This window comes from Cibotium barometz, chromosome 23 (genome assembly GCF_041138505.1).
Source record: "Cibotium barometz isolate CiBa-2024 chromosome 23, ASM4113850v1, whole genome shotgun sequence".
Taxonomy (NCBI): domain Eukaryota; kingdom Viridiplantae; phylum Streptophyta; class Polypodiopsida; order Cyatheales; family Cibotiaceae; genus Cibotium; species Cibotium barometz.
In genome coordinates this window covers 9072174-9084700 of record NC_141068.1, presented here as the reverse complement: position 1 = coordinate 9084700, position 12527 = coordinate 9072174, and the positions used below count along the sequence as shown (strand labels likewise).

The 12527-nt window shown below is 44.6% G+C and overlaps 1 protein-coding gene across 3 annotated transcripts in view; it reads left to right on the top strand.

Annotated features, from left to right (window-relative positions):
- LOC147625599 (ABC transporter G family member 28-like) overlaps positions 1–12527 on the top strand; it is a 37609-nt gene that overhangs the window by 447 nt on the left and 24635 nt on the right. For all 3 annotated transcript variants that reach the window (XM_086817117.1, XM_086817118.1, XM_086817119.1), the window contains exons 1-3: positions 1–512; positions 669–745; positions 1442–1741. The exon at positions 1–512 is cut by the window's left edge. In XM_086817117.1, coding sequence (XP_086673243.1) covers positions 274–512; positions 669–745; positions 1442–1741 — 616 coding nt within the window. In that variant the 5' untranslated portion in view covers positions 1–273. The remainder of the gene's footprint in view (positions 513–668; positions 746–1441; positions 1742–12527) is intronic.

Below are 12527 nucleotides of genomic sequence, written 5' to 3'. Positions count from 1 at the left end.
GCCAGGGTTCAAACCTTGGATCTTTACATCGTTGCCATGCCAAGGCATCGCTACTTGGGCTAGCGCTCGCCGGCAATCTTGAACACTTTTCTTCAAAAGTCCATATCCCACAATTAGTAGACGCACGTGTTTTCATTTGGGTTGCAAGATGGTTTTTGAATGCAATGCGGCTATGGAGACTTCTCTTTAACCACCCTTTCAAACAGAAATTAATACAAACTAATCTTCTAGTCAAGCCTTGATCTCAACCATCCTTCATCGGATCTCGGTCTGATGCATTTCAAAATGGAGCTAGTTTGCACTGTGCTCTTGATCTTGACTCTGTCATCAACAAGGGCTCAGCCCATCCCCAACATCCCAACAAACATATCATCTCCCGCTTGCATTGCATCTCTGGAGGATCCATCGTTGCAGCAATCATGTCAAGAGGACCTTTATTCTAAGGTCAAACTCACCATACAAGATTATACAGAGAAGTTTGCCCAAAGCTTCAGCATCTGCATCGGTGACCCGTAAGCCATGTCCTGTGCTCAATGTGAAACAAGTTTTTTGATTAATATTGCATTGTCTAAAATGTTGTCATCTCTTAGAGGACAAACTAAAGATGTCAAATTGAAGTTGGCAATTCATGAAGTCTGCAGACAGTTATTATGCTGTTTTGTCTTCAGGGCTCAGGAGAGGGATGCAACTTTTGATTTTCGTGGAAATATGTCGTTCTTAAGCAAATGTTTTTACGACACACAAGGTTGGCCTCTATGAAAGTCACATTGACTCTTTGAATGCAAATGGTACCTCTAAAATGTGTAAATATTTCTGATACATGATTTCTCATATCTATTTCACAAGTGTAAATATTCATGATACAAGATGTCTCATATCTTTTTCACAAGTGTAAATACTCATGATACAAGATTCCTCGTATCTAGCTCACAAGTCAAATACCGAGTTATACATGCATACAATGAGGTGTGCTGAGATAACCACTTCTGTATATGCACCATGCCCACCATAAGAAATGGGCCTTGATTATATGTAGTTAAAAGGGCTTTCTTGCATGTTCTGAACAAATTGGGCGTTTGAGTAATACATTTGTCTGAGATTACATCAGCGCAAGGTGGCACAATCCTTTAGGGTTCTTACAACGGGATGGCATGTTTTTTCTCCAGTGCTAGTTGTCACTACTGCTCTGTACTAACTTCTCTCTGTAGATTTGGGGTGTGATTTCAGTTTGAACAAACGTGGTAATGCATTTGCCTAATTATGTTCTTGATGATGTAGAATCTTCTTATATTGTCATGAGCATACATTTTTCCCAGTCTACCCTCGACTTTTTTTCCTCTCAATACTTTCAACTTTCATTGTCAATAGTAAAGTAAGTTTGCTGCAGAGGTATTGAAAATTGACTACATTTTGTTTCTTATGGGCGCACACCTTCTCTCAGGAACTATTTTGGAGCGCATTTGCAGTGGAGGGGAGATTAAAGCTTATTTGAGCTCCCTAGTAGGTCTCATCCAGAGCAGTGCATCTGGAGCAGCATCTGCAACTATTGCAAATGTTAATTGCAATGAGGCTCACTGGAGTCAGGGATGTGAAGCTGGATGGTCAAAGAGTCTACAAGTTGCTGTAACGGATATGAGCCAGCTCTACCAAAACACTTCTGCCATTCCCTTACGCAATGATCTAGCCATTGAACCTTGTTGTGAAGGATTCTTTTGTCCCCGAGGCTTGTCATGCATGATTCGTAAGTATTTTCCGTCTTTCAAGGAGGTACTTTGGTGGTGGTGATGATGATGTGTGTGTGTGTGTGAGAGAGAGAGAGAGAGAGAGAGAGAGAGAGAGAACAGAGAATTCTTTTGACATCTAAAAAAAGACCAGGAGGGTCTATGAGTTAATGGTGATCAAACTAGAAATATATCCAGAATGCACAATGGCATGTAAGAAAAAGGTATAAATGTCAATCACATAGTGCAAGAAAATGAGTAAGAAAGAAAGACACATTATGTGTGGATGGCATGGGAAAATAGGATTACAAACACACATGGTGAGAGAAAGAAAGAAAGAAAGATATATTAAGCGTCTACTAAAGACCCAATGGGCCTATGAGATTAAAGTGATACAATAATGTCCATGGCATATCTCATCATCGAATGGAAAATAAAACAGAAACAAAACATAAACATAGCTATCTCACTGGGGTGATACAAAACTATCCATGGAAACTCATCATGGAATACTAGGAACATAGAAACATGAGAGAAGCATCAGCCCCAGTAGATGGTATACCACTCTCCAAAATATCAAGCATGAGGCTAATGAGTATGGCTGAGAGGTCTCCCTCAGCTATGTCATGTGGAAAGGTAGCTCGATGGCGGTGGAGCATGTCTTGGATCTGTAGTAGCTGATGAAGGGATTGTGGCCGACGGCTGGGGGTTTGGGGTGTCAAGCATGTTGGAGTGCAGAGGCCTGGTCCGAGGTAACTCCTCTCGGGTGAGGTGGGTCCGGAGTAGCTTGAGGTGGGTCCACAAGATCCACTATATTGGTGTCCTCCACCTCGTGGGTCTGGAAGAAATTGGTGATGGTTGGCCTCACGAAACAAACATTGAAACCTCCCGCAGATCTCATAATATATTCGGCAGCGGCATATGTAATGCTCCTCCGTCTCAACCTCTGTGTGGCATAATCAGTAGATCCTCTCTTTTGTGGGTCTCCGTATGAGCTTCCTAGCTTTGAAGATGCGCTCAGCTCTATGTTGAGATATCGAGCTCATCTAGTGAGGCGGTGGATACTGATGACCCGCCTGGGGGATAGGACCCATACTTACACCACTGGCATGGTTGGTGAGATCTTGGGTGATATGCGGCCAGTGGGATGACAGGCTGTGTGACAGCCATTCTAGAGACTGGCATAGTTATAGCGCCAGCTCATTTAGTCGGGTTCACACTATAGAGAACCCGTGTATGTATTGGTTGAGTACCTTTCATATTATGTGTACTCTTATTCTTGTATATGGTGTGTTGAGTGTTGAGTAGAGAAGAAGAAGATTTTCAGCCTCTCACCTTGTGTGTTCTCTATTAGGGTTTTGTGAGTGTGTGTGTGCGCTTGCAAGAGCTCAAGCTCTCTTCCCCCCTGCATCTTTTCATGGTATCAGAGCCTGGTTCGTGCTAAGGGCTGAGCTGCAAGCAAGAGAACCACAGGAAGCGGTACGAGGGTAAGAGCTTCAACTACTCTTCCCTATTTGTGTTGGTGACTACACCCTTGTCGGGAGCTCTACGGGAGGTACCGGCAAACGATCTCTGATTGAGGAGCTTTCTTCGCAGGAGTAAAGCTATAGGGCAACTATATATTGTCCTATCGGACGAAATTTTCTGGGCCGAAAACGCGTTTCGGGCGCGTCTGGACCTCCGTTTTTCAGAAAGCAGGCGATTTCAAGCATTGCGGGTAAGTCATCGATTCTCTGCAGAACTCTGTTTTAAGAACTGCAGGAAGACAGATTGACTGTGCAGACACTGTGGGTGCTGCAAAGAGGTCTATAGTTGCCATTGGGTGTATGTATGCACATTGAAGTCACTGGTTGTGACATTTGAGAGTACGACAGTACCGCTGTGCAGAAAATACAGCTGTTTGTGCAGAAAAACCAGAGTGCAGGTTCTGGTAAAATTGTGTGTTTGGCAAGATGTCAAATGATGGGATAACTCAGATTGTGGCTGAGAAGCTTGATAAGAATAACTTCCATGCTTGGAGGTTCAAGTTGACGAATTTCTTGATGGGAAAAGACTATTGGGACTACATAGAAGGTGAGCATGAAGAGGCACCGGAGATACCGGATATAAATCCGACTGTTGCAGATATGAAAGAGTTTAAAGACTGGAACCAAGGAGCCAGGAAGGTTATGTATTGGCTATCCATTAGTATACAGGACACCATGATTGAGCACATTCAGGATGCCAAGTCCCCCAAGGAGGCGTGGGACACCTTGGTAAAGCTCTATGAAACAAATACCAAGGTACGTAAGATACAGTTGAAGAATGAACTTCATACTGTGGAGAAAAAGAGCATGTCTGTGAATGACTATGCGCTGAAGATAAAGGGTATTGTGGAATCCCTTGCATCTATTGGTGTGTCAGTAGATGATGATGACAAGGTGGAAGTCTGTTTACGTGGTCTTGGGCTTCCCAACTTTACAGATTTGGTATCTATGCTGATTATCGAAGAGAAGAGCTTGGGTGAAGACCAACAGTCTTCACAAAGCAAAAACAGTTCAGAGCAACAGGCCTTCTACACGAGTTCAGGAAGAGGACGAGGTAGAGGAGGCCGTGGACGCGGTCAAGGAGGTGGCCGAACAGGTAATCAGAATTATGGTCAACAGCAGCAGCAGCAGCAGCAGCAGCAACAACAGTCCCAGAATCAACAACAACAACAACACGCAGGTGGAAGAGGCAAATTCAGAGGCAGGGGGAGTCAAAGAGGCCATGGAAATTGGCAAAGGCAATATAATGATGCACGTGAATGCTATTATTGTGGTAAGCCTGGACATGTGCAGGCAGAATGTTATAAGAAGCAGGCTGACATGCAAAATGGGAAAGTGCAGCAAAACAACTATGCATCCTCAAGCAGAAATAATGAGGATAATGAAAGGTTGTTTGTTATGCAGCATGTCGTGAATGCCATATCTGAAAATGTTGATGCAGCACAAAAAGATAATGTATGGTATGTGGATTTAGGTGCTTCGAACCACATGACAAGTCATGGGGAGTGGTTCAAGGAGATGAAAAACCCGGAAAGACCAGGTTTTGTGGAAACAGGGGATGACACTGCTCATCCAATTGCCCACGTTGGAGATGTGCCATTGTCTATGCAGGATGGCAAAGTGAAGTACCTTGCAGATGTACTTCATGTACCGAACATAACAAAGAATCTGGTTTCAGTTGGCCAGATGATTGAGCAGGGTTTGCAGGTTCGGTTTAACCCTGATGGGTGTTATGTTGAAGATTTCAAAGACAAGTGCAGGTTGGTTGCAAAAGGCAACAGAGTGGGCAGAATGTTTACGTTGAATGTAGACATGCCTGAAATGAGTGCTGCGATGTTTGTAAATGGTTCAAGAATTGTTGCAGACACAAACATTTGGTATAAAAGGATTGGTCATGTAAATGTGTAGAGATTGAAGTCTATGCAGACAAAAGGAATTGTGACAGGGCTGCCAAAATTTAAAGTGGAAGGTATGCAAAAAATATGTGAAGCATGCCAATTTGGGAAGCAAACAAAGCATGTGTTTCCACGTAACAGATATGTTGAGCAGAAATGCTCTAGATGTTGTGCATTCAGATATATGGGGTCCTACGAAGACCATATCTATGGGAGGCTGCAGGTATTATGTGACTTTCATTGATGACCACACAAGGAAAGTGTGGGTATATTTCATGAAGGAGAAGAGTGAGGTGTTCACTCACTTCAGAATTTCAGAGTTTTGGTTGAAAAGCAAACAGGGAAATATGTAAAGTGCCTAAGGTCAGATGGAGGGGGAGAATACTTCTCCAATGAGTTCTCTGAATTTTTGAAGAAGAATGGTATTCGGAGACAGTTTACATGCAGATACACTTCGCAGCAAAATGGAGTTGCTGAGCGGAAAAACAGGCACATTGCTGAGATTGCGCGAGCATTGATGGAAGAGAAGAATATGCCGCATTGCTATTGGGCTGAGGCTGTTTCTACAGCAGTATACATCATGAACAGGACTCCAACTGCAGCTATACATGATGTAACTCCAGAGGAGAGGTTTAGTGGCAGAAAACCAGATTTGTCTCATCTGAAAGTCTTTGGATGCATTGCATATGTGCATGTGCCAGATGAGCTGAGAACTAAGCTGGATCCGAAAGCTGAAAAATGTGTGTTTATTGGATATTCCCTTGAGCAAAAGGGATACAGGTGTTATAACCCTGCTACACGTGAGTTGAGGGTAAGCAGGGATGTTGTCTTTGATGAGATGAGCGGCTGGTATGCTGCTGAAAAAGAAGCTGTTGGGGCTGATTTGAGTGGAAGTGTGGTTGCACAGAATGCAGGTCAGCAAGCACAGTCTTTGAGTGGACCAGGAGAGTCCTCATCTAGTGGGTCTGTTGATAGACCATGGAGTGGCAGGCTGCGTCATAATACCAGCCCTGCAAATGTGATTACTACATCACGTAAAGGAAAAGAGAAAGTGGTTGAGTCCCTTGGTATGCCTGACATTTCTGCAAGGCATTCTCATGTTGATGGAGAGTCTAGTGGCTCAGATATGAGCCTTGATGAAGAGCTTGGGATCCCAGCTATGAGAACACCTGGTGTAAAGAAGGCTATGGAAGCCATGAATGAAAAGCTGCGAAGATCAGGGAGAGTGAAGAACCCTGTGCAGAGATTTACATATGATGGTTATGTGGCACATCACTATGTATATATGGCAAAGGTTGTGCAGGTTGTTGAGCCCACATGCATTGATGAGGCTGTTGGAAATGTGTGTTGGGAGAAAGCTATGGACGAGGAGATGGATGCACTATATGGAAATGAGACTTGGGATTTAGTGCAATTGCCTGAAGGCAAGAAAGCCATTGGATGCAAGTGGGTGTACAAAGTTAAACATAACAGTGATGGAAGCATAAACAGGTACAAGGCTAGATTGGTAGCCAAAGGATATGCGCAGACATATGGGATTGATTATGAGGAAACTTTCAGCCCAGTTGCCAAGATGGCAACGGTGAGAGTTGTGATAGCAGTGGCTGCGTCAAAGCAATGGTCTTTACATCAGATGGATGTAAAGAATGCATTCTTACATGGGGATTTGCAAGAAGAGGTGTATATGCTGCAGCCACGTGGTTATGAGGATGTGGGTCACCCCGAGCATGTTTGCAGGTTGAAGAAAGCTTTGTATGGCTTAAAGCAAGCACCAAGAGCATGGTCTGACAAGATTTTTGAATATCTTGTCACTATTGGCTTTCATGTAGCCAATGCAGATTTCTCATTGTATGTGAGACATGGTGATAGAGGAGTTGTGCTTGTTGTCATCTATGTAGATGACTTGATCATTACGGGGGACCATGATGCAGAGATCTTTGATGTAAAGATCTTGCTAAGACAGAAGTTTGAGATGAAGGATCTGGGGGAGCTCAGATATTTCTTGGGCATTGAGGTGATTAGGTCACCACATGGTATTGGATTACTGCAGAGACAGTATGGCTTGGACATGTTGTCCAAGTATGGTATGCCAGGCTGTAAGCCTATTTCTGTGCCACTGGATCAGAATGGCAAGTTGAGTGCAGATTCAGGAGAGATCTTGGAGAATCCTACTATGTATAGGTGCATAGTAGGAAGTTTGATCTACATGACGATCACCAGACCAGATTTGAGCTATGCTGTTGGGTTGGTGAGTCAGTTTATGCAGGTTCCACGGAAACCGCATTTGGATGCAGTGAGATGCATACTGAGGTATGTGAAGTCTACTTTACATTGTGGACTATTCTATGAGACTGGGACAGAGATATGTGTACATGGGTACACGGATGCTGATTGGGCTGGTAGTATCTCAGATAGAAGATCTACCAGTGGATTCATGTTTTCTTTGGGGAGTGCTGCTGTGACTTGGAGCAGCAAGAAGCAGCCTACGGTTGCTCTATCCAGTACAGAGGAGCTGCTATGGCAGCATGTGAGGTAGCTTGGTTGAGAAAGCTACTTGCAGATTTGGGTCTATTAGTGGATAGACAAGTTGTCATTTTCTGTGACAACATTAGCAGTATACAGTTGGCCACGAACCCAGTCTTTCATGCTCGTACGAAGCACATAGAGGTCCACTACCACTTCGTCAGAGAGAAGGTCTTGGCAGGAGATCTTGACCTTGTTTATGTCAGCACAGAGGATCAGGTAGCTGACATCTTCACCAAAGCATTGGGTACAGAGAAGCTCCGCAGATTCAGGGCTTCGCTTGGTGTACATGAGATGGAGTTGAGCTCGAGGGGGAGTGTTGAGATATCGAGCTCATCTAGTGAGGCGATGGACACTGATGATCCGCCTGGGGGATAGGCCCCACACTTACACCACTGGCATGGTTGGTGAGATCTTGGGTGATATACGGCCAATGGGATGACAGGCTGTGTGACAGCCATTCTAGAGACTGGCATAGTTATAGCACCAGCTCATTTAGTCGGGTTCACACTATAGAGAACCCGTGTATGTATTGGTTGAGTACCTTTCATATTATGTGTACTCTTATTCTTGTATATGGTGTGTTGAGTGTTGAGTAGAGAAGAAGAAGATTTTCAGCCTCTCACCTTGTGTGTTCTCTATTAGGGTTTTGTGAGTGTGTGTGTGCTTGCAAGAGCTCAAGCTCTCTTCCCCCCTGCATCTTTTCACTCTACCTATCTCCACTTTGAGGTGGTGAGATGAAACCCGTATCTGGCCAATCGCAATCCGCATGGCATGGGACAGTGAACACTCAGGTAGCCCGGCCGTTGGATGAATCCATCCTCAGAAACTAATGCATACCATACTCCAGAGTGGCCCTCAAGTGCTAGCTATCTTGAGGTCCAGGGCAAGCCTCGGGTATCTCTGGGGGTCCATGTGAGTGATGCGATGGAGGTAGGTGACTGTCTGGAAGGGTGCATCCACTACCATCGGGGCTACAACAAACTCTACTTGGATAATCTGGTGTGGGACTGATGGTTTGTTGCGGATCATATGGGAGAACATCATGACCTGGGGCCTCTCAGCTCATTGCCAATCCTCATCGGATAAATTTGCCCCCAAAAGGTTGCTCCATACATCAAGGCTGGTGTGACGAGGGTGTCAAAAATCCAACCCTTCTTCTTGGGCTCCTGGAAATGTGCTTGGAAGCATTGCCGCTCAAGTAAGCTCAAGGTTGCATATCCCCATGTCACTCTGGCATGTGCTGCGGGAAGCATGGTGAAGTAGGTGCCACTGAAAGTGACACCAAGGTAGACATAGGATGAGACAATCTCCAGAGGATCCTCTCTATATGTGAAGCTCAATTTGGATGTGAAGGGACGAGAAGTATTGAAGACCATTACCTTGGTTTTACCAAGGTTAACTGTCACCATTTGACACCCAATTGGTCCACCCGTGCTTTCTCATCATGTATGTACATTGGACTGGTGTCCATGGCAGTTGTATATGCCGGGGATTGACGCCACTCATGTGATACTGTGGACTTGGCTTTCCGTTGGGACTTGTGCCTCATGTCATGGGTATTTTTGACCAGATTTCCATACCGATGCATATGAATACAATATTGCAAACAAGTGGTTATCGATGTAGACTTGCAAACAAGTGGTTATCAATATTGCAAACAAGTGGTTATTGATGTAGACTTGTAACTCACACTACCTTCTCAAGTGCCTATGTTTCCTACCATCTGCTCTCTATTGTTCCACCAGCACATGGTAGCAATAATCTGCAAGAGGACCAAATGGGTGGCCAAATGGTGACTCCAAGAATAGATGATGAGTTGTTGGACACACCGAGTCCATAATCCCCAACAGTGGACGGTGAACACATCACGTCACAAGCCTTGAACAATCAACTCGGAACAGATCCAGTTTATAATCTCTGCTATACCAAAGATAACCATGTTCTTCCATACGTCTAATGCTTGGAACTCCGAATCATGGTTCCCATGCACCACGTGGAGCTACAGTTAGCCCCCTCTCCCACCCACAAGCCTCCTCTAGCTGGAAGCACATGGGGGGAACTACATGTATACTAGAGAAGTACACCATCTTGGTCCTCCCGAGCTAGAAGCACACTAGGAGCCCTAGATGTGTTACCTGAGGTATCTGTATCACTGTCGTGTGTCGTGTCTTTACCCTTCTTCTGAGATGAAGACTTGCTCTTGGTCTTGTCCTTCTTGGACAAACAATCCTTGGACAGATGTTCTCTCTTCCCACATGAGAAGCAACGACTCCGACCTTTCTTTTAAATTGAAGTAAGTGCCTGATCTGAAGTGTTAAGAGACACCTTGATCTTGCCCTGAGAAACGAGGATGGACTCTTCCTCCAAGAATAGGGAGCTAAGGTCATCCTTGTTCATACAGGGGGGAGCCATATCCAGAGCAACAAAGTACACAAATCTTAGCACTCCAAGACTCCTCTCGAGCACTCTCCAATGAAGTGAGGCACCAAGACCAATCAGCCCCCGCTCAAATCTGAGAGAGAAAGACTGGACAGCAGCAAAACAGTCCACCAAAACTCACCGAAAAAAACCAGATAGAGGAAGGGGAGGCCGGGGAAGAAGTAGAGATGTCGGGGCCACTTGTTGGGATGCACCACACACGCCAATAGAAGCTTGTAAATGATGCTTGGTGACCAAGCACACAAGTAGGGCAGCCTAAGGAGGAAAAACGCAGATGTGAGAAGTTTCTGGAAGGAAGAAAACACAGCTATGATCAGCCATTGTTTGATCTCTAGAAAACGCAGCCACTTGGTGTGAGCTCCAGAAAAAACGTGGCTACTGTTGTGAAATCCAGAAAACGCAGCAGTTGAAGGGGAAGAAATAGTCACCTTCAAAGGCCAGAAACGCAGCCAGCATATGAAGAAAAACCAGTCACCTTGTGGAATGCAGCCCGGGTACCTAAGCGATTCATACCATGTTAGAGTATGCATAGGCGGAAGCATAGACAAAACAAGAGAGAAGAGGGAGCAAAGGAGAGAGAGCTTGTGGACAAGATCACCTTTCATAATAGCATGAAGCTTTACAATGGCAATAGCTAGCAAGAAAGTGTTGAACTACATCAAGTGATTATGAGTGACCTCTTTTATAGTGAAGGGAGTGAGTTGGCCGACTGCTCATAACTGGCCGACTTGCTCACGACTTGGATGCCTTATCTTTTTGTATAACACCAGGCTTGACATTCATCAATATTGAGTAGATTTATGCATAGCCCAGGCACAAAGCATTGGTAGTCTGTCAAATAGGTGTTCTGTTACCTAAAGGACACCAAGCACTTTGGGTAAATCAGAGCTACATGCATTTACAGAATCGGGTTGGGTTGGATGTTATGACACAAGAGTGTCCACGTGTGGTTTTTGCTTTCACCTTGGTGATTCATGTATATCATGGCTCAGCAAGAAGCAACCCGTTGTGGCCACTTCTAGCTGTGAAGCTGAGTACAGGGCAGTGTTTACAACTACAATCGAGTGTGTTTGGCTCAGGCACCTTATTGCCGATTTAGGTATTGGCGAGTCCTCAGCCACTACCATCTTCACTGACAGTAAGAGCGCTATGGCAGTTGCGAGGAATCCAGTTTTTCTTGCTCGCACAAAGCACATTAAGGTGCACTATCATTCTGTTAGGGAGAGATGCTCGGCAGGGAAAATCAACTTGGCTTATATATCAACACAGGACAACTTGGCAGATTTGTTCACAAAGGCTCTCCCACGAGAGAAGTTTGAAGCTTTTCGCAAAGCTTTAAACTTACTTTCCTTCGAAGAGTAGTCTAGGCTTCCTTTCACAGTCCAAAGAACTTGTTATATCTCTGTACTTCTAGTGTAAGCTTACCCCTTGTTCACATCATCACTCCAGGGGGGGGGGATTTATAGCCATATTTGGTAGTCATGTGTGTGGACACACTAGGACCAATCGGGCCACTTTTTTCCTCTTTAGGAGATTTTTTCTCCCGTGCTAGTATACACCCATCTCGAGATATACTTATCATTTTTGTATAGCACACATTCTATCTATCATCTCATTGTGTGCTCCCTTGAGCTTCTCCACTGTGTGTGTGTGTGCATTCCTGTAACTCTATTTTCAATACTAGATAGAAAGTCTAGATTTCAGTCTAGAATGGTTCTAGGGTGTTTAGGATGCATGTAGAAGCCTAGGTTTAGGGTTTTGGGGTAGCAGAAAAATAGTAAGCATTTCTTCATGAAAACCATGGAGGATATTTGGGCTTTGATGAAAAGACAAAGTGAAGCTAATTGGGCAAGGTTCGAACAGGGATCCAGGAAACAACGTGAAGAAGAAGCAAGACAAGGAGAAGAAAAGTATTGGAAAGAAATAAAGGAGTTTTTCGCCATGATGAGTCTAAATACTCTAGTGGAAGTAAGTGTGGTAAAGACCAAGGAAGAGCACAAGAGTGCCGCCCTAGAAGACCAAGGAAAAAGGGATACCAGAGAGACACTAGAAATTGTGTCGGATCCGCAGGTAGAGGTCAAACAAGAGGTGCAATTGTTTTAAGCATGTAGAGCCACATACAGGTCTAGATTCCATGCGAGTTTCTTGAGATCATCATATCCATTGAGGAAGTGACAGTTCCCGAGGTTCCCACAATTATCTCCGAATCCATTGATGAGGAGGAGACGATAAGTATTTCAGTTTTCGAGGTTTTCATGGAGTCTACCATGCCAATAGAGCTTCCAGAGGGAAAGGGGCTAGTTCCATTGTCCATAGTTTCCAAGGAGATAGTGGTGGAGACACCATATGGGAGATCCAATCCACAGTCAAATTGACAGCATGGAGCAAAGGCCCATCATGTGCACCCAACTCCAAGTTTG